This window comes from Solea senegalensis, linkage group LG18 (assembly GCF_019176455.1).
Source record: "Solea senegalensis isolate Sse05_10M linkage group LG18, IFAPA_SoseM_1, whole genome shotgun sequence".
Taxonomy (NCBI): Eukaryota; Metazoa; Chordata; class Actinopteri; order Pleuronectiformes; family Soleidae; genus Solea; species Solea senegalensis.
Genome location: NC_058041.1, coordinates 8256803 through 8280030, shown reverse-complemented (window position 1 = coordinate 8280030; position 23228 = coordinate 8256803). Strand labels below are relative to the sequence as shown.

Sequence of the window (23228 nt, the reverse complement as noted above, 5' to 3'; positions counted from 1 at the left end):
TGTTATGTAATGTAATAAATTCATTGGAATTTATAACATGATAAACCCAGTACTGATGAAGCCTTTAATGCTGTTCCCATGCCAACACTCAAATAGCAAATAAGGGAGTAACAATGTCAAATTTTAGAGAAGATTTTTGACCAGATTTTATAAATACCTGCATTCCTCTGAGGTGCATCACTGGGAAGCTAAAAATAACTATTTAGTGTGTATTTTAAATAAAAAAGAACATAAAGAGAATCATGTAAGTAATGACAAAAGCTCCCGTATTGTTGGTGCAACTGTGTGTGAATTAAAATGAACCCCTTAATAATGCATTTCATTCTACACACAATATTCATTACAATAAAAGAATGACCCACTGCAAACATTCACGGTACCAACTCAACTTAATATTTACAGTAGTTAAATCACACTGTTTCATTACAGTGCAGTGAATCCGGGGGCAAATACCGATGACATTTTTGCGGCCATAACTTGGCAAATGTCAGCACCCCTGTCCGTCCACTGACCTTTGTCTTAAAATGTCAGCAAGTGTCATCAAGAATGTCGACAGGCCAGCATATGTCTACACTGGTTGTCTGGAAATACCCTGCAAAATCCCTACGTTGTCTTTAATGTGTTAACCAGATGCACTGGCTGTTAGTGTCTACCCACATCTTGTTCTTGTCCAATAATCGTTTTCATCAAGTGTTGGCTAATACAGTCTTAGTGGAAAATAAAGACCTTTCGTGTGTTTTTAACCATTAAACGGTTCATGAAAAGTGGTTTCACGAGGTCATAGGCTCTTGCAAAGTCAAACCTCAAGGTAAATGTTTATGACGACTCCTGATGAAGGTTACTGTACTGAAATGTGAACTGTTTATTGAATTTAAATAAAGCACCGCAGTTAACTGCCCTTTAATGGCATGATGTCAACACCAACCTTAACCTGAATCACACAATCCCTTCATTTCCCTCCGTCCTCTGTTCTCTTTATTCACGGGACTCAGCTGTAACACATCTAAATTGGGAAAAAGCTCATTTACAATGATCATATATCACAAAATCTTATATTATTCAGTCTCGTATTGGCAATATAAAGCTTTTCTCCCATTTCTCAAAACTGTCAGAACTGAAAAATGAAACGTGAGACTGTTTTGTGTTGTGAACAGTTCGCTCTCTCATCCTGTTTTTACCCAAATGTGCTAAACCTTGGCTGATTTACTGAGTGTCGGAGAAGTTGTGATCTCTGGACTTTACAGACAGCCAGTGGCAGTAAAACACACTCCCCATATGTAACCTACCTCCTCCACTAATGAAGCCCATAAACCAGGCTGTTTGACAAGCGGCAAACACAGCTGAGCGAGCAGGCCGCTTTAATCGGGCCTCTGGAGAGAGACCCTCACCTTCGGGGAGAGGAGTCCGGGACACTCCGAAATACATCAGGCACGACAGGGAGGCCCGAGGCCCCATGCATGGTTGGAACGGGAACTTGAACGGCACAGGTGCATGATGCGGTCACAGGGAAAGAGGTCAATGTCAGGCTGGATATGGTTTTGGCTCCTTTACTGTTTTTTTTGTTTGTGGAAGTAAAACGAGTTATGTCATCTCCAGTTATGGTTACTGATTGCTGTTGTTAGACTGGTCTGCAAGGTTAATGTTTTTACAGTTCATACACTGACACTGACACTGACACGGCAGCACAGTTCCAACGTTCTACTTCTATTCTCACGGCCATAATCTCTCCCACCAAAAACGCGAAGGGTGTAAATAATCACCCATATTATTTCTATACACATACAGGTCACTTCAGTTTACTAGTCGATACATTAGATATTTCATTATATATTATATATATATATTATATATATATTACATTAGCTGTTAATTTCCCCAAGGGAACCTCCCAAAGGGATCAATAAAGTCGTCTGTCTGTCTGTCTGTCTGATATTTAATATGTTCTATGCACAGATCTATTAGCCTATAAGAAGATAAAAGAAACTTCATTTGCAAGTAATAAAAAAAAGGCAACACAAATTGATAAAAACCCAAAATGATACGTAACCAAGGCAACAGTAGCCGTGTATACTCTTGTAAAAGATCAGACCTAGTCCAGCTGTGATATATCGTAATGTCCTCAATAAAATTGAACTACAAAAACAACACAAGAACAAATCAGTCTCGATCAGAGCCGGCCATTATCCCCGTTCCTGAGTGTTCGGTATGATGTACAAAAGCATTTTTTAAACTGGACTCAAGATGCAGGACATTTAATCTCGCTATTGTGAAATATTAATCAATATCACATGGTGCAAAAAAATCATTTACGCAAAGAACAAAAAAAAAAAAAAAAAAAGAGCTGAGAGTTCCATTGGAAAATAAAGCAACAGATGCTGAACCACTCCGAGACGGAGTCTGCCAACCACGGGTTTAGCAGAATGATTCCCCGGCCGTTTTTTCCCCCCACGATCTTGCAAGGAAAATAAAATCTCCCCTTGGCTGCAGATTAAGCATAAATATAGGAGGTCAACCTTGCTGATGCCTTTTCATCATAATTTATACTCCATCTGCCAGCTCAATCAGCACCTCAGAGACACCCTGCTCTATTTATCCACAGAACTCTTATTCCTTATGGATATTGCAGCACCTCCTGATACCCACTGTAAAAGACTACATATTCGCTGGTTCTAGAGGAGAGTTATCACATGGCACGTTATTACTCAAGGTGCAGATATTTTGTGACGTGATAGTGGATCTAAATGCAAGAACTCGAAAAGTTTTTCCTTTGTCCCATCGGTGATCTTAGGTTTCGACACAACAGCCCATTTGGATGGCGCTCTGTTGTTAGTCACCAGAGGACGCGTGTTTTTAATGGCGCAAACATCAGTGGTATTTCTCTCTTCCTCCCCTTATTGTTCTTGTAACATGAAGTCAAATGTTTGCTGTGGTTTCGATAGTTTTGGCCCAAGTAACGTGAGGACTATTTTAACCGTTTCCATTTACGTAATACAAAAGAAATGTGTAATACAGATACAGGTTGGGTTTTTTTTTTTTTTTTTAAATGATCTTAATTTAGTCCTTTGGAGAATGAAATCTTTGGATTTTGGATGGTTTGACGGCCAAATAGTCTCCCAGCAGAACAGAATAAGGCACAATTTACACACAAGCTCAATAGTAATTTAGGGGTTGTGTTTCATAGTACACTTCGATTTCTTTACCCATTATTTGACATACAATATATCTGCATATCTGACTGATTATATGTGATTGATCTTTATTCTTAGACCACGGCACATTTAGGCAGCTATTTTCCATTACTGTGTTAAAACGCATATACAGATGCGATAAGAATGTGCAATATAGAGCGTCGTATATCCTTCTTTTCCAGCACAACCTATAGGTAATCTGATGAATTTAATTTTCACCAACTATAAAGCAAAAACTAATAAAACAAAAATAAAAATCAGATTGAATTTGTGAAATTTGGAAATACGTCACAGTTCAAAATTGGCTTGGCTTGTTTTTAAGAACAAAAATGAAATACATTTGAACACTATCCCTACTCCTAATTTTTTTGTTTTTTTAATTATACGCAATTTAAAATGAGTCATAACTTTGACTCAACAACACATAAGAAGACGAAAAATGTAAACCTGTGACACAGATCTGTGCCACGTGAGAGAACTCCTGTAAGGTTTGACTTACAATAAATAAATAACAGTAACACTGAATTAGGCCCCGAGCTATATAATTGAAAAAAAATAAATGTGTGGTAATTCATGAGTAAACAGACACTCCACATACCTGCCGACACACATATCAACTCATTTACAGTATATACCTTAATATCAGGTCATATCAATAGTAACAAGATGTGTACACTTCTAACACAACGCAACTGCACTTAAAGGAGGTAGAATACATTTATTTTATGCACATTTATTTCTTCTTCCCAATATTTGCCTCCATGGTGTTTGAATTAAGGACATTTGCGTGAAAATGTATATACTGTATTTTCACTGTTCTGCCAACTTGTGCGACAAGTTCAGACGAGTCGTACTTTGCGCACACACTTCAGAGAGTATGAAGACATATATGGCAGCCACAGGTCTTGATTTCTTAATTTCTCTGTAATTATCTACGTTTTTTGGAATGCTATGATTTTGAATGATATCCAGAGAAGGTCTTTAAAGACTCACTGGGACATTTGCCCTCTCGTCTGCTGAGTGTTTGGTCTGTTTCCTAACAAACCACATTTTACAACCTTGGCCCAACTGGCCCCTACAGACACATGTGACTTTACAAAAACTCTGGAGTGTGTGAGTGTGTGAGTGTGAGTGTGTGTGTGTGCACGTACGGCTCTGAAATGTATTAATTGTTTGTCAAGTTATTTACTTTTAATCGCAGCCCTGCTGTTTCTTAACAAATCGCAGCTGGGGCAGCATCAAGTGAAAAAGTCATCATTTATGTTTTTTGGACATCTGTTGGACTGCAATAAAGACAGAGTACATCAAGTCCTCCGCAGCTCGCCTGTTCATGCCAGGTGATCAAACGCTGATCAAATCACACTAGAGGAGATGACGAATGGGTCACAGGCTGCACACAGTTGGACTTTTTACATTTGATCTCATCCCTGATCCTTTTCCCCTTTTTAATCCTTGTCCATTTATTTCACTGTTTCTTTTTCCCAAGAGTTAAAGACTTTGGGAACATGTTCTTGCCTCAAATTAGATGAGAAGATTAATACAATGCTACCATCTGTGGACCTATGGTTATTACAAAACCACAGCCTGCAGCTTAGTTTAGCTTAGCTTATCCAAGTGCAGCCCATAACACCCTTTAAAACTGTTTTTACACATTGTTTTTGGGTTTTGTTTGGATCAACAAAGAATATTCCAGGCAATTAGTGGAGTTTAGAGAGGCACTGCCACAGATTAGGCAGATTAAAGCTAGGGTTGGCGACACCTACGTGTTGTTACTAGTCCCTAATTCAATAATAATCTTTCATCGTGATGTAAACAAAGAGATCTGAGAGCGAGAACAAGACTCGTAGTAATACTTGACCCGTTTGTTTAATATCAGCTCATCTGTATTACGGTGTCTCTGTTTAAGCTATCGATGTTTTACTATCAACACAGAATAAACCAAGCGCGGCTTCTTCTTTGATCCTTTACCTTTAGCCTCGCACACATATGCTGCACTTCTCTGCAGTGGCTCTGAGATGTGACATCTGATACGACATAGTCCGGCTCCAAAGATCTCACTAACCTCACTAATGACTAAACATGGCGTCGTACACTAAGCCCCTGCACGGCTGTGGAATATCTTACTGAGTGATGTGATGGAGCTCAGCTTAAAGAGGATGTGAGACGAGACGGAGGAGGAGAGCCACTTAAAGGCCGACTGGATGGTGACTCTGGCAGGAACAGGAGGCACCTGCGTAGAGTCAGGAGACAGCCTGCCTTGGGCCCCAATGGAGACTTATAGGTGCTGTCACCGGTCCAGGGCCGTGTCCTTACTGTCACACTGTATGATGGAGACCAGAGAGATGCTTTATAATCGCACTGTTTATCCCAGAGACAGACACACTCCCTCACAGAGCATGGAAACTGCTCTGTTTTCCTCTTAGCTTCGGTAAAGTGGGTGACTCTGAAATAATAATAAAAAAAAAAAGGTTGAAACTACTAAACAGGATGGAGGACAGGAACATAATAGATTCTAAGTGATATATTAACCCTTAGAACACAGCATTCCGGCTGCTTTTTTCCATTACTATGTTAAAACGTACAGCAGAGGCTTTAAGCATGTAGCAACATAGAGTGTCTTATATCATTTTTTTCAGCACAACCTAGCCAATCTGATGAAATATTTTTCTCCATCTTCATCAACTGTATAAACACACCTGAGCAAAAAGTGCTCCAAATGTTTAAAATGGTATTGAATTAGTGAAATTTGGAAATCCGCCACAGTTCAAAGCTCACTTGGCTCGTTCTTTATGAACAAAAAGTAAAGAAAAATGGTCTATATTTTGTGACTTCGGCACAATTATCACTACTTTATAGCACTATACTAAAAATGTGACGTAAAATGAATCATAACTTTGACTCAACAACACATAAAAAGAGGAGGATTTGGATGTCCATATAAGGAGAAATGTATTTAAAGCTCCATTGCGTAACTTCTGTTGCTCGCAAAATTCTTAGTAATTACCAAAAAACACCGCTAACCAGTCTATGTCCTGGGGGAGTTTTACCAGAATAGAATTCACTTCTGAAACATAAGTTATGCACTTTAGTCAGAAAATCTCTTTAACAATATTGGTCCCTAGCCAAGAAAGGGTCATATTGCAGCATCATACATGCAACTGGATAATCACATTCACCACAAGAGCAATAACAAATACGTGCGCATTCAAACTTATGCATGTGTCTCCGTTTATGATCTATTTGCGTCATAACTAGGGCTTGATTTGTATCGCACTTTATTGAGCGCTTATTTACAATCACAACACACTTGGTTTTATTTCCCCTTTCAGTGATAATATACAACCACAGACTCGATGTGGTTTCACAACAACTTATTGCTTGTAACTAATTTAAAACGCGTCCATTTGATAAACATTCTAACCGAAGATGAGACACTTTTACTCTCTTTTTTTTTTATGACTGTACTTATGATTCATCAGCAGGGTAGATTTCTGCAGCCTGGCAAACTAAACCTGATAGATACAGATGTCTCATACATTTTGCTGTGTTGTATAAAACATTAGAAATGATACATTAGTCTTTAATAAACCTATTACAGAGCGTGGCAGCAATAAAAAATAAATAAATGATTGATAGATAGAGAGGAGAATAAAACTCTTTTGAAGTTTTGTTTTTTACTTGAGGATCCCGAGGAGTGAAATCGCCCCAATATTGTCATAAAATTCAAAGCCACAGCGGTTGTTTGATGCTGTGAAAATGCTCTTAATGAAGCCCATTCATTAATCAAGCGTCTGCCTCTGCCCAGTCGTGCAGTCAGAAGGAATCCCTGGCATGTGGAGTGTGGTTTTTTAAGGAGTGCGAGACGCAGCCACCTCTTCACTCTTACTCAACAACACAATGCCCTCAGCTCCTTGAATGATCCAACTTGACTCTCTGGGGATGGCTGCGTGAAACCCATGGAGACGCTGAGAGTCGGTGGCATTTCACCTTAATTAATCAGAGTGAGGGGAGATCCAATGACCCCGCGCTGCTCACGTGACTGAGAGGATAACAATAGTGGAGTTAGGGAACTGCAGAAGGAGAATGTGTTTACTTTCATTGTGATAACCACACTCTCTCATATCTGGGTCCTGTCCTCTCCTGGAGAAATGGAGGGTTTTGTTAGCCCAGATGTAAAAAGCTTGGGAATTTGTCTGTCAATTTCAACACCTGCATTCCACTTTCTCATAAAAACCACTTTGTTCCACTCTCGAGGGTGACTTGGGGCATGTTAGACACTATTGCATCCCCTTGGACTCCAACTGCTGGTGTGCCTGTGGAAGTTCGACCTGAAAGTCATCTGTGTTTATCGTCATGACTCGCGAGGACTCCAACACGACCTCACAAATAGCCGTCGAGTTGAACTGTTGATAATGTGTCATGTTTTATCGGAAATATTTGGGGTAAATATTTGAACGTCTCAGTTATCATGAAGCTATTCCACGTTGATCTTTAATAGTTCAAAGCTGTCAGCTTAAACCAAATCACCAAGTATAACCATTAAATCAAACAGCCAATAGTTTATTTTGGATCGTTTCGAACACCTGCCTCAAACGTCAGCTAAACCATTTTCCCATTATTGTTTTCAGCTGTGAAAATCATGCCTCGGAATTGACATTTACTGACCATGTGAAATGATGTGCGTATGAGACATTCTTTGTTATTGTGAGCGAATCAAAACGGCGCTTCACATCCCACATTAACACCTGCACAACTCTCCGTTAGACTGCAGATGTATGTGCGTCCATTTCTTCTGTATCAGCAGAGCTAGAACTTTAAATGAAAAACCTGTTGACATGTCCACGGGGATGAGAGGAGTACTTGTGGGATCACAGTTCTCTCTTCGGCTCAGCTGGCCCAATAGCTAACGGGCTGCCATGAGGTGTTTAATGGCTGTGTGAAGTTCCCACAGGGGTATGGCTGCTGGGAACACGGATGAATCCGGCCCTCTCGCTCCCTCCTGCTCCACAAACACAACTCTAGCCCAGTGATGGATGAAACAGGCTGGAGCCTACCTCAGCCTTATTTATGGGAGCAGAAAGCTCTCTCCCGTCTGTCCGCACACGGTTCAGTGAATGCCATTACATAGAGGGGGGAAACAAGAAAAAAAAAAAAAACTCATCTGACATTGAAATGAACTACACGCTTGTAACAGTTCCTCTGGAGTTGGGAAGTGATTGCAGTTTTGTAATATGGACATTCCAGAGGTGGAAGTGAGGCAGACCACCACCGCTATCCTAGATTGGTCTGCTGTTGCAATCATGTTAACCGTTGTCCATGTTTGCAGGTTCCTGGAAGTATTGTTGACATGTACAACAGCATTTCCTGTCGTGGCACTAAATGGGTCCTTGCTTGCTAGGAAAGGATGAGCAGAAGGGTTCATTCTATTGTAGTGATGCAGTAACTCATATGACTCGCCATCGCTACAAGTTTACCAGTGATTCTTTCTTTGTCTATTTTCAATGTACTGTGTCACCAGAACTCCACTAAACACCATAAACAATTCTACCTTTGTGGAGCAAACAGAGCTGCACAAACTACTGGAGCACAAGCACTTCCAAAAATGTGTGCCCTCTGTTTATGACTGATCATTTAAAGTCTTTGGAACATATAAATCCTGATAAATCGGGTACTCTGGGCTTCCTTAAAGACTTTGACTGAAGGAATTTTTTCAGATTTAGCCTCGTGGGTGTTGGTGAGCATTTTTTCAGGATACTAGTGTGGCGTGATAAGGTCTAGCTCCATCAGCAGAAGTCAGTTCTGTGTGAAATGTCTACAGCTTGTCCCTATCTTTCTGTGTGTATGGGTGGTGGTGCTGTTTCTGGATGAGTGGTGCGTCAAACTGTGACCTGGAGACAATGAGTCTGGTCACAGAGCCTAATGAGAGTCTTGGCCGCAACCAGGCTTTACAAGATCTTATGCATTTTTGGGACCTAAGAGAACCAGACACTTGTGTGCACAAGTGGGTCTCCACTTTTTTTTTTTAACATTGAAGTTAATCAGAAAAGTGTCACTGGAATTGGAAATGATGCTGCTGTGCTCGTGCGTTTCAATCCAAAGTTTCAATAAGCGTTTCATCAGCGTCCAGACTGAGGCTGCGCCTCAACCAGAAGCAAAACACATCATTCATATGGCAGAGATTGAAGGGAAAACACAATGTCTGTGCTGGGAGATTAACTGTTGACACAACACCAGTCAGGATTAATTCACTGGATATATTTTTGTAACGTTCTTTGTTCTTGCCCAGTTGCTACACGATATGATTGATGGTGTCATAAAAACCTAATCCCCATTGATGTTGCTATTTTTCAAGAAGGTGTTTGGCCTCGGAGTCTGGCAGTCGTATTTCATTTAGTATAGAGGCATGTTATTCAAATTTAGTGCATTAAAAAGAAAATCGTTTGATTTCTGTTAGCAAAATAGTGCAGATATATGCAGCTTTTCTTCCAAAGTCAATGACACACTGTGGGTTGTCTTTTAAAGTGCTGTGTTTTGATTCGCTAAATGGAGGCACCATGCACAGTAGCCTGAGATGGTTTTGTAATGAATTTAATTATCTGTGCTCTCCTAGGTCGCTTGTCCACAAATGGGCCAGAGGCATCTGCTGGGTAAATCAACTCTCTCCCTTTTCCTAACTACAGTATATTTTCTTTTAGTTGACATACTGTTTGCCTCCTGCTCTTTCCTGCAGGCACTTATATGCTGACTAAGGGCGGAATCTCAGCACACTGTGATGAGAAACATGAAATGAACCAAGGCCTCTCAAAGCAACAGTGACATCCACGCATCTCAGCTCGACTAAACAAAATCCAGGAAGAAGAAAGGAGTTTACAAAAGTGAGCAGCACATTGTGCTAAAGCTGTGAATAATTTATAATGAACAGAGAAGAGGACAAACAACAAAGGGAAAAGTGTGGGTTTGTTTTTGAATTCTCTTCCAGGCTTCTTCTGATGTTGGTGAGAATTTAGAGACGACGCAAACACTTGATGTTCAAAATGGAAATGTTCTCTGCAGACAGGACAGAGGACAGGCTGTGAGTCATTAAAAGCAACACTTTCTCATCGAGCCATTACATACAATTGGCTTTTGCTGTCACGACTCACAGTCGCTGCCCATGCATGCCACGTTCCTACGGCACACGTTTGCCTGAGCAGAACAGAAAAGTGAACACAGCCACTTGCATGCCCGGCTATCCATAATGCTGCAAGTCAGCCAAGCAAAAATGACTCTTGAAGAAGAAGAAGATGAAGTCTGTAAAGGAAAATGTTACTCTATTGTGACATGTGGGTGGAAAGATCCTCCCAGAATCATCTGTTTCATTTTCACCACAGAGAAACAACATCCTTTCTGGGGCACTTTTTCGCAAACCTGGGTCAAGACTGGGACACTGGATTAAGCATACAGTTCCAGAGGCCCTATGACATCTGATAAAGGCAGGAGAGCTGAATTGATCCTAATCTTTAATTTTCCTAAGCTGAGCAGATTGTGGAGATATCTGCTTTTACCTCTTCTGGGTCATGTACCCACGGCCACACCAATAGGAAGCAATTTCCACCGCACTTGGAGCTGATTGTATTGAACTGGTCCACGGAGGTCAGAATAAAGTGAAAAATAGAAAGGACACTGTTGCACAGTTAATCAACAACAGGCTTCGGAAATAAAACTGCTTCCATGTGGTGGAAATGCACTCGCTGTGTATATCTGTGCAGCACGTATCAGAGGAATATTATCCAGATTAGGCTGAAAAACCCAGAGAAGTAAAGTTATGGTAGTGTCCTAAAGTAACCTCCTCAGTTGAAGAACTATGATATAAATATGCAAACAAGCAGAAAGGCACCAGTGTGTCTGTGTAAATAGCCCTAAATCCCTGGGGGGAAAACTTAAGTTTGTTTGTATGTACTTGCCTCTTAATCCTGTATATTTGCACTGCTAGTTGGCTGAGCAGTGTCAGGGCATTTTCAGGACAGAGTACTACACCAGAAATCCTCCTCGAGGGAGCGAAGCTGCACAGCTGAGGGGAGTCAGCAGTGTTATTAAAGCTCGGCATACGTTGTACGATTTTGGGCTCTTGCAGGGATTCTTTCTTTCCTCCTTAACAGCGGTCCTATATCATAGTGTGAGAAAGGTTGAAAAAAAATGTCCATTGTCACGCTCTTGCAAGCAAATTTATGATATAAATTTATGAACGTGTGATATTTTTCTGACATACAGGATGACCATCCCACAGTGTGCGTGTCACTACAATCTACTGGCGCTTTTTTAGTAGAGGAAGCTCATTTCAGGCCCAGATATTTATACATAAATTCTTACATACACACAAACTAGTGATGAGCAAAGTAGTTATTTTCGGTGTAACTGAATCATTAGAATGGGATAATTGAAAATGTTAGATCAGTACTTCCTCCATGCCTGACACAGTCACTGAACTAAAATACAGCTAAATATTGAGAGTTTAGACATGTATTTCCTATGTGTTGGAGATTAACACATTTTCTTTAAGTCTTTTTAACTGATCTGCCATTCGGCATTGTTTGCTTTAATTCCTGCGTCGGTGACGACTCTCTGCCAATCAGTGGTACACAAAAAGCACCAGGTACCAGATACTATCGCTAATGGAAAAGCAAAATAAACTAGAGTCGGGCCGTGCAGAGCCGAGCCAATCGCGCTAGAACTGTGTAGTGGAAAAATGCCACATCAATACATAATCAGCTTGACACAGACATTAATAAAGTATTTGTGATACTATGTGGGATTCTTTGGATTTGTCTCTGCACACATGATCACAATGACTCATCCTCTGCTGTTCACGAGCGGCGAATGCTAATAAATGTGCCAACTTGCATCACAGCTGTTGACGTGATGTAGCTTTATGACGTAGCTGATCACACAGCCTACAATTCAGTGGGTGTCAGCACCGTCCCATCTGCATGCGTCACACTTGATGTCTCGGCCAAGGTTGTTAGATCCACGTTGCACAGTGTGATTTCTAATGACGTTCGAGGACTGCTGAAATCTCACAGTCTGTAGGAGGCGTCGCCAGTGTGCCAAGTGGTGATATACTGCTGCTATTAATCGAATTCAAACAGGACAAAGATGCCGTTGTCATTGGCTCGCTCACATGTCCAAAGAGCTTCGTCATGATCACAGCCAGATGTAATGCCCCAAAACACTCATGGGTATAAGGGAGGGGAGGGGAGGGGAGTGTACGGGGAAGAGATTGCAGCACAATCAGCATCATTGTGGTTATAGTGATGATGACATGGATTCACTTGTTCAGAATGCAAGTGGATGTTTTGCTAAGACTACCGACTACTGACTGACTGTTATAAATCTGTTTCTTATGGTCTTTATAATCCGTGACATGGACAAGTCTAGCACCCATACAAATACTCTGCTCCTGTTTAAACAGAAGGCACAGCAGAATGAGTTGTTTCTGTGCGATCTTGCAGAAGGCAATTCATCTATGTTTGATTGAATTTTCCGACTAGATTTTCCTACTATTTTCTTCCTACGTCATGCTTCAGCCCAAGTGCTTTCGGTGACAGCTAGAATAGAGCCCCACAGGTTAAGCCACCGTGCTGCCGTTACTGATACGACATCGCCTTCTATTAATCAAGATCTAGTTAGCTCACACAACATCTGCAGATGACGTGGTTACTGATAGAAAATGCTTAATGTCGCGGTTACAATGACATATTTTACACGTGATGAGAAGCAGCAGCGCCTGAAATCATTCTGTTCTCCACCCTGGGTCACTGTTGTGACCAGTGACCAATTAATCATGTTTTAATGTGTGGGTAACAAACAGCAAAATAGGAAAATTGCTAGTCTGTCTGTAAAATATCCTAATTTTCTCACTTCTGGAGTAACACCCAAAAATATCACTTTTGACCTCATATTGGGAGGAGGAATTATTTGTTGCTGCATGGCTGTATTTATAGTTTGTTAAGCTATCATACATGTGCAACCTAGCCACTTTTCAAGTGTTTGAATATATACAGACAGTTTAATTGCTTATGTGTGTGCAGGAATTCACATTGCGTCTGTCAGTTTTCCTTGAGACGTCAGTTCCATCCTCGACCTCCACCTCGAGCTATTTACTGAATGACAGTTTGTATAAATTATGGATGCTAGAGTCAGATTGCCCCCCCCTCAGAATAACATACACAGACCACATAGTGCACAGCAATTACACCTGACACATGTAAGGGGGTATCTCTGCTGCACAAGCTAAACCTTTCTAACCAAACTACCATAACATGTCTTTTTTCTCCCAGAACACAGGTTTAAAAAAACAAGTTAGTGTCCGGACGATTTCGTTGATGTTTCTGCAAGATGCAAAAAATCAGAAGGTGATGATTAAGCAAGGAAATGCCTTCTGCCTAGAGAACCTTGGGGCTTGCTGTGCCTGTTTAGAATTGTTTGTTGACAACCCTGTTTCATGTCCTCTGCACCTCCTGTTGTCCTGTGCACATATGGCTGGCTCGACTTACTACATGCCTGACTTCAGCTGAGAGACTGGGGCTTACATGGCTCAATAGAAACCCCTGACCCATATGGTGCTACGATCCTTCTCTGGGAAAGTGTCATCTTCTAAATATTTGTCTCATAATGCAGAGTTGCAGAATCCATTCCATCACAAAAAACAACGGGATTCATTTCACACAACACGATCAGGACAATGAAGTTGGGGCTTCTTTGGTCCTGCTTCTCCAATCCCTGCCGAGCATTGCTCTCTCGGCCTCGCAGGAAACGCTAACCACCTCCCAAAGCCTGTGTCGTCTGAGGAACACAAAATGAGTTGGATTCGTACTTTCCGTGTCCCTCATTCCTTTCGGCAGCCAGACATCTCTTCTGGTTTCCATTTGTTTCAAGCTATTACTGGTCATGTCCTGATAAGGGAGTGGTTGGCGACGCACAAACATCCATCTGAATACATCCGTCACTGTCCATATGTGTTTGACTGGAGCAATAATATCCGCTCCTGGAAATGTCTCACTGAATGGCCTGTGGTTAAACTACCGGGGGGCGGTGGCGGGGGGGTGGGGGGGCGAGGGGCTGCACTTTATGTAACCCTCAATAAAGGTACGAACGTTATGTGTTCTAGTGCTCACCAAGTGTACTCCATCACAGGAAACATCTTGGACAGCCTGCAACATTGTTAAGCAATTGAACTGTGCGGGCAGCGGACCAGAAAACACAACACTGTAAAGACTTTCATAGGGGCAGGCTCAGTTCTTGGCATGCGAGAGAAAGTGCTTCATATGCTATGAATGTCACCTCAAGTTAGTTTCCACTGGTGCTTTTTGCAGTGAGCAGAAGAAGAAGCTCCTATACGGTCGTATGGCATAAACCATTTGAAGAATAAAACATTTAGAGTCGCATTAGATCTACAGACTGGTGGTTGTTTTTGCTTTACCTTTTTTCAAGTCAAGTCAGAAACGTCCTTGACTGGATTTATCCTGTTAATTCACTCACAAAAGGTTTTGTTATCTTTGAAAAGTTAAGTCCGTGTTTGGAGTTGCTAAGCCATTCAAGTGGCTGCCCTTGAGACTACTCTCCGGCAATGTGCTGAACAATAAACATATTTACACTGCAAGGAAGCTGAAATTAGACATGTTATTATTGTATTCAGAGAGAGGGATGAAGGACCTAGCTGTGGATTTGGATGCAGTCTCTGGGTTTAAAGTGAAGACGTGGCGAGGTGACGGGAGACTGGTTCATGGGGAAACAGTGATTATCGTAAGAAATGATCAGGTGGTGCAGCCCTATGATTTCCCTCCCCCATATTTGGGACAAAAAAAGCCGGTTAATATTTGTAATTTCTATAAATATAAGTTGTGCATGTCATGAGTGAACCCTTGGCATTGTGTCCCGGTTCTTATGTTTGTTGCAGAGCTACAATTATATCTGTAATCCTCGGGGACCTGGATGACACTTACTGTGCATCGGGCCTAACCAAAGGGCCGTCGACTTTAAACATTTGATGGGAACGGATCATGTCTTACCTCTCGTGTGCCTCAGCATCCCCCAGGTTCATAAGGGTTACACGGGGGCCGTGGCATGTGCGTACGCTAACACGGGGCAGATGCTTTGTCAGCATCAATATATGTAGGTACCATACGCTCAAGGATGTGGTCATGAATATCTTTGGAAAACTCGCTATAGTTAAGTGAGTAAAAACATGGCATGTCTGTTCTCTCTTGGAAAACGGGGCTTGAAAATGACATAATGACTGCAGATTATGGACGATGTAGTGAAATGTAATACGTGCTGTTCTGCAGTGGCTCCGCTACAAACAATCGCCCAGTCAGTTCCTACACTGATTTTCTATTATGTGTTTATTGTAAGTTTATTTGACCTTATAAGGGAGCCTTAGTACCTGTAACTAAAAATCACACTGGGGCATAAACACCTAATTTAGCTTGTGGATGTTTTTCGGTGCCTGGACTGTGTAACTCCCCTCAGACTCCTACATTTCAGTGAGTATACTGTTGGCAAGGGCAGCACTCCAGATATGACGTGCAGCCGCAAATAAAGCAAAGAGAGATGTGTTTGAAAAGTCTCAAACTTGCAGCACATCAAGTTTTGAAGCCTTGAGGGAGGAGAGGCAGAGGAGGAATGATGTTGAATGATGGTTATGGCCTATATCCCCCCCCACATAAACAAAGAAAAATTGCGGCAGAGCTGAAATCTCAAGAGTGCAGATTCCTCCTCTTGCAAAGATGTACAGACAAACAGAGGGGAACCTCAACTTCCTCAATGCTTCTCTGCACACACACGTCAAACAACTAGATGTGGAGATTTTTTTTCACATCTGCAAATAATGATCATGTAAAAAGAGCAACATCTTACTTTTGATTATCAGTATATACACAATAATAAATATTCATACCACACATCATTCATTAAATCCTATCATATTGCACCAAAATGTGGAAATGCTATCTGTAATTAAAAAGATAACAAATAAGCCAGTTCTTTCAAATATATCTGCCTTTACTTTATTCATGTACTGTACAGAATTTCATTTACAAAGTCTCGAACATCCTATATGACAATAATGGCTATCATTCACTACAAAAGGTTGCATAAATAATTTAAATGTTGAAATAAAAAATAAATATGCAGTTCATTCTTTAAAGCAGTCCATCTTTGCGTCTGTCTGTGTAGAAACGGCCCTCCTGCCCTCCCTCGTCCCTTCCTGCTTCTCCGTAACACCCACGCCAGTGCGAGGGCACCGCTGCAGACGACCACACAGGTTTCCATCGCGGCTTTCTCGGTTCGCACGAGAAAAAAAACGCCCCTTCCAGTTGCTATTTCAAACATGAGAGTCGGAAAAAGAAGCAAACATTGTCAGTACAGTTTAGAGAACCGAAATTTAGGAAGCGATATGAGCAGGGAAAAACAACGGAGTACTGACAACATGTGGAAACATTGTGAATATTCATCACGAAAGTCAGTCCCATTTGAGTCACGGGGCGAGGAGGCGATGACAGACCGTGCGCTGCCACTTCCTCTTCCTGTTGGATTTGAGCAGTCAATGCAATGATAAAAAAACAGAATGATTGTTTCCCTGTCTGAGCTATTTACAGAACGGTGCGGAGAGGATTGGAGGTGTCTTGAATCTTGCAGAGGGATTTTTGGCTGTGTATGGCCGCTTGATGCTCTATTTGGCCCATTACAAAAGAATTCCGGTGTGGGCGTGTTGGAGAGCACTCTGCCCCGAGGTAACAACACACCACGCACACTTTTCGGATGCCTCCCACACACACATGTGCACTTTTTTGTATGTGATTCCGGCAAACAGGAACTGGCTAGAGGAAATGGCTTTTTATGACTTAAATCCTAACACAGGAATGGGCTCATTTAGTAATTAAGAGGAATCACAGGAATGTCCAGTGCCCCCCTGTGGTGTTAGCAGTGAGAAAAACTCAACGCTCTTCCAGTCTATCCTGACTCACTGTTTCTACTCGTGGGAAAGGGCTACTGTGACTGACAGGCCTGGATGGGGCTGAGGCAGCGTAGAGAGCGTGGTAGGTCTGTCCAGATGAGCGAGGTGGGCTGTCAGGGAGCTGCATGCACCACCATTCAGGCCAGGACTCTCCAAAACTGTCATCATCTCACCATAAGAGCCCCAGGGCCGCCACCATATCCTCTACATGCAGTCAGAAGGAGATGGATTGCAGCCAATTTTTGGAGCGGATATACACCTTTTCAGCGTTACACCGCAGCATAGCTCTTCATCCTCTGGATGTTTGCACAGATGGGCTTGAAGCATCAGGGAGCACTTCTCATAATGCTTAAATGAAATCAGTTTGGGTGGAGGAAAGAGCCGAGCCCATGACGTTTCTGGAGCTGTTGGGATGGTAAAATACTTGTCTCATATGATCCAACATGGCGCACGAGGAACATGATCAGCCGCAGCCCTGGATTCATTTTGTCATGCAAATAAGCAGAGTCCACAGACATGCTGACACGTGGCTGAAAGATAAACGACTGATGACTTAAGATCAGCCCAGCAATTAGCTTATAAAATTTCTCTTGCGTCTCCTGCCTATTTGTAGGAGATTGTGTGTAGTGTGACATGTTTGTGTGTGTTTGTGTGTGAATGTGCGTCAGCATCAGTACGAGTTTCCCATCAGCGGCGTGTTGTTCTTTTTCCGATCTTGAGATGAGCGGCCGTGCTTCTTGTTCCGCTGCGTCTTCGGGACCTCCTTGGCCTCCGACTGGTTGTGATGAGGCCTGAAGCGTTTGCACTTGCAGGACGTGACCACGCGGATTTTGTAAGTCCGCGTGTTGCCGCTAGGACACTGCAGCTGCACCCTCTGCGTCCGGGAGTGTGCCGGGATGCAGCGGTATTCCGAGGCGTTGCTCCTCCACCACTTGCCGCGGAGGATGGAGTTTGGCATGAGATGCGATGGCATGCACTGGCCCGAGCACACCAGCTCCCTCACAGGTTTGGCACTGCGGCAGGATCCGTCGGTGATGTAGCGGGTGGAACGCAGCTCCCTACAGCTCAGCTCTGAGGCACCTGGGTTGAAGAGCAGGACATCTCAGTTACACTCATGGCTTCAACCCAAAACAAACACTTTTAAATTGCCGCATACTGGAGTGGACAGGTTAACTGCTTCACTGCAGCTGTGACTTGGTCGAGTTACTATGTGCTAAGACACTTCGATTGTGAGAGAACAAGAAAAACAAAACAGAATAAGGCACAAGTTTTCAAGAAATTGCACAAAACACCACATTTTGTGCATTTAAATCAAGCTGTGAGCCAATGAGATCATATCAGACTTTCTGAATTGTATTCATGGCCTGATCATTAGTTGACGACGGGTCTTAACACAAAAACCCAGCTGGCAGCAATCAGCTGATAGCAAATCCAGACCAGAGGGCTATTAAACAGCTCAATCAAACCTAATGCAGGCTTGGAGTGGAAGTAAACGCTGGCATACAGGGTCGGCCCTCAGGAAATGTGTTTGGTGACGGAAGGGTAAATAGCTGTCTGGTTATTTTAAGGCAGCACTGCAACTGTACAATTTTGAACAAACTGGACATCTGCCAGACTGATTTGAGACAACACACTCAGCCTGTAATCCTATGCTTCAGCCTCAGCTTTTTAACAGCGGTATGCATGAGTTATTGTCCTGTGTTTTTTTTGTTTTTTTTTACAAGCAGCGTGTAAAGAAAGGGGCAACGGAACTGTCGGTTAAGAAATGATACACTCGGTGAGGGATCTGTTTTCCTCTGTGGCTTTCTTTGCAAAAAAGGGTTGAACAAAGGATTTATGTGAGGTGACTTCTTTTTTTTTCCTCCCGCCGTGATAATCCGATCTAGTGTTATTCTCTGGCCACCACTGAAGGAACAAGAGTCGTGTACAATACCAACAACACACACTGGATAGCGGTTTGTACGAATTATCAGCGGCGGTTCATGACGCCACGTTCGTCTGTCTTAATTCTGCCTCAATCCGTCTTTCCGCTAACCTTTCCTCCTCTTCTATAAATGAAAGCTTGCACTGTGCATCATTCACACTGAACAGTTGCGTGACCCGCTCATCTCCAACGGGAGTGAGAAAGACTCGCTTTGGGAGAGGACTGGAGGGAGGCCAGGCAGGCTGTGACCCCCACATGAGAAGCCGTCCTAGGACAATAATCCAGGAGATTTCTTACGTATGTAACATCCGTGTTTTTTTCCATCCTTTCATGGGGACGAATAATAATAAAAAAAAAAAGAATGAAACTCGTGAGCTTGTTCAAAACAGGGATTTGTGTGCTTTGTCATACAGAGGTGTCAATATCCTGTTTTACGTTACACTAACAGATCCTGACTTGCTAATTCCCCCTCTGTCAGCTGTTGTTATTAATCATCTTCATCTCTCGTCTCTCGGTTGAGTGGTCAGGATTAGGTGAAGACTCCCGTCTCGATTAGATGACAGTGAATGTGACATTGTCCTACACATGCAGCCTCCACTGGACACAGGTGGGAATCATTGTAAAAAAGGCAATTTCCAATCCTCCCTAAACACATCTCCAGAAGAACAAACTGTGTTTTTTTTTTCTATTTTAGAGACATGTCGTTGCAATCAAATGGTTATGGTGTAAGTAGAGCTTGACTAATAGTATAAAGAGAGAAGGAAATAACCTGGAAGACAACGTGAAAAAAAGCCCTGATGTCTCTCTAAATGCCCCACTCCAAATTGTATAGTGGAAGAAACCACAAGAATGTGTGTGCGCGCAGCTTCTCACCCTGGAGTTTGGCGACAGAATAAGCAAGAAAACAGCCTCCGAGTGGAGCTGCTCTTAATAATAGACTGGAGATTCAGAGGCAGGTTGTGTTTCAGCATTTTTTGACTCCACTCCACTCATGGATTCAACATAGACTTTGATTCTATGGCAAGATTTGACCTTTGCATTCGTCCACAGGTCAAAGGTCTGTTAAATAAATGAAACTTTGGACTCGTTTTCAACAAAGATTCAACACAAGTAATATGTCAGATTTATCTGAGGCTTAATGATTTTTAAAGAGTTGTGGGTTCTGCCAGACTGCAGTAAACACGCAAAGCACTAACACACTGAATAATTGAAAGTTAGAGGGGAAAACAATAAACACAATGGCCTTTAACAATAATTTAAAGCGATTACACGACAATAATTTGAATTATGATTGATTGATACATACATTTGAGGTGTTTTAATGCTGTTGCGCACTTGTTCTTACATTGAATATGCAGTTAGTTCGTGCGTCATGACCCTCAAATAACAGCTTTTACGCACAATTAATGATCCACCCGCTACTTTCTATTCCATTTATTTCCAAACACATCTAAGTTATTATTCCCCCAGTTATTATCAGATTGTCTCAAATATTATTGTTTCAAATGAATACTTACTGTAAGAGACTGTGTTTGCGCCTCTTCCGCCGGTTTTCGCCCTGTTATTCGCTGTGCTACTGCTATTTCTGCCGCTGTTCGCCTGTGGCACTGCCTCCTGGACAGTCCGAGTGTTTTCTCTGTACTCCGGTAAAATCTCCGTAGCATCATTTTTTAGTACCTTCCATCCCTTCACTGCGGTGCAGCATCCTTGGAGCAGCAGCAGCGCCGCGCTGGAGACGAGGAGGGTCAGAGACACCTGCATGCTGGCGGGTCAGCGGCACCAATAAACCAAAAGCGCACGAGGAGAAAGTGAGGAAAAAACACGCGCGCGCGCACACACACACTCACACACACATACACACACAGAGACACAAGAGATGCCCGCTCCGACAGGTTGGCCAGTTCCACCCCCAAAGCGAGGCGCACTCGGTATTTAAGCCCACGCAAGTTTTCGTCAAGGCTGACAATTAAGCGCTTACACAAAGTAGGAGGGGTTGAACCTGGGTGAAAGATTCATTGAGAAACTGGGAGGGGAGAGGTTTGGATGCGTGCGCAAAGGGAGGAGAGGGGAAATAAAGGAGATAAAAGAAGAAGAAGAAAAAAAGGAAACAGGTCATGAAAAGGGAAGACGATAAGGTCACGCACGGGATGAGCAGACAATAAGAATAGTTCGAGAAGAAGAGAAGAGAAGAGAAGACAAGAGAAGAGAAGAGAAGAGAAGAGAAGAGAAGAGAAGAGAGAGAGAGAGAGAAGAGAAGAGAGAGAAGAGAAGAGAAGAGAAGAGAAGAGAAGAGAAGAGAAGGGAAGGGAAGGGGTAAGGAAATGGAAGGGACTGTTCGAGGAGCAGAGAATAAAAATAGTTAAAGAGAAGATGAAAAAAGAAGAGACCAAACTAAGAGGAGATGTGGTGACTATATGTGAGGGAGATGTGAGAGAGACAAGGACATGAGGGAAGGAAAAGGAGAATAAAATGAGGCAAGAAAGACAGAGGGGAGACAAGATAAAGGTGAGAAGAACCTCATGAGAGAGCAAGGCCCATCAGAGAGAAAGGGAGGATAAACAGAGAGGTGAGGACAGGGTAGAGGGAGGGGAAGAAAAGCAGAGGAATTGGAGGGGAAAGGAGATGACAAATGTGGAAAGGGAGGAAAGAGATATATACACAAGAGGTGAGGGGATGGGGGAGAGGAGGGGAGAGAAGGGAGGACAAAGGCGAGACAGGAGCGGTAGGAGAAGGGGAGATCAGAGGGGAAAGGTGAGGGAGAGAGGAGATGAGAAGATAGGAAAGGAGGAGACACTTATGTGTGAATGCGATGCGTGACAGTGGATGTGCACATCTCGCTGTGGCGCTGCTGTTGTTGTTGGAATTAAGTGTACAAATGCATCTTCTCCCCCCCCTCCCTTAATTATTTCCGCTGCATGACGTGTCTCGAAACCATTTAGGCATTTTTGAGCTGGTTTATTTTGGACTGTGTCTCAAGGCGAGGCTCAGACTTGAAGCTGTGCTTTAACCTCTGCCTGTGAAATCATTAATGCCTCACATTAATTTCATATTATCATACATCACTGGTAGAGACTTCCAAACTTAATGAGTGTGTGTTTTTCTTAAGATACCAGTGCACTCTCATTCTTTTTCTTTCTTTTTTTTTTTTTATCAGCCCTGTCCTCCTGCAATGAGACACTGTTGTCTGCATGATTTGAATTGATCTAATGTTGCACATGAGGATCTAATATTCTATATCCTTGTATCTGGTTTAAATAAAACAAATGGGACTGAGGACTTCATGTACACTCTCCTCCAAGTTCTTGGCATCCTAGTGACTTGATGAGTGCTGACAGATGGAGGCTCTTTCATTCAGACACTGCCCTCTTCAGGGAGAATAAACAAATCCTGTGAAGGGAAATGATGGGATAAGTGTTCATTAGCACCAAAGCTGGCATTTTTAAATGTACAATTAAAGAAATGTTAATGTGGGTGAATAAACCTAGAAACAAAAGTACATCTGCTGCCTTAAAAACACTCAACTTCACTGTTGCCAACCTCCCATTCCTTTTTTTTTTAGCCTCATAATTTAGCCTCAAAATCTGTGTTGCAGATAAGAAGTGATTTCACATTTTACACTGTAGAGGCGTTTCAGAAGAGCAGAGTCAATGCGGGGACATGACAGGGATTATTTTAGTCAATATCACCACTTTTGGCACATGTCGTACCCACTCATTTTGAGGTGCAGAGATGTTTCCATAATCATCATGTGCCGTCTTCACGTCCGTCCAGATTTATTCAAGTCTTAAATCAGGGGTTTTGTAGCTGTGGCCATCTGGCCGTCCGTGGGCTAACACTAAATTAAAATAATGATATTGTAAGATGAGGATCAAATAACGCCCGCTTATCAGCGATGTCGTTCCTCTCTTCCAACGCGCCACTAACGACAGTGCCGTTCATCACATTTGAACGTCCTGTTGCGTTTTCATTTAGCTAAAAAAGACAATGATAAATACCTAAAAAGGCACGCATGAATATGTCAAAATAAGTTCAACAAATACACAAATAGAGCCCGTGGGTGTATTGCACATATCCCTTAGCCGCACATCCTTCAAGTTAAGTTAAGTTGGCGCTGCATCCAATA

At 42.4% G+C, this 23228-nt stretch overlaps 1 protein-coding gene across 1 annotated transcript; it reads right to left on the bottom strand.

The window, feature by feature from the left end:
- Positions 1 to 16208: 16208 nt before the first annotated feature.
- sost (sclerostin) lies at positions 16209 to 21295 on the bottom strand. The gene is made up of 2 exons (XM_044013164.1): positions 20623 to 21295; positions 16209 to 18261 (listed from the first exon to the last, which is right to left on the bottom strand). Exons 1-2 carry the CDS (start codon positions 20864 to 20866, stop codon positions 17852 to 17854), a joined length of 654 nt encoding a protein of 217 aa, XP_043869099.1. The 5' UTR covers positions 20867 to 21295; the 3' UTR covers positions 16209 to 17851.
- Positions 21296 to 23228: the final 1933 nt, after the last annotated feature.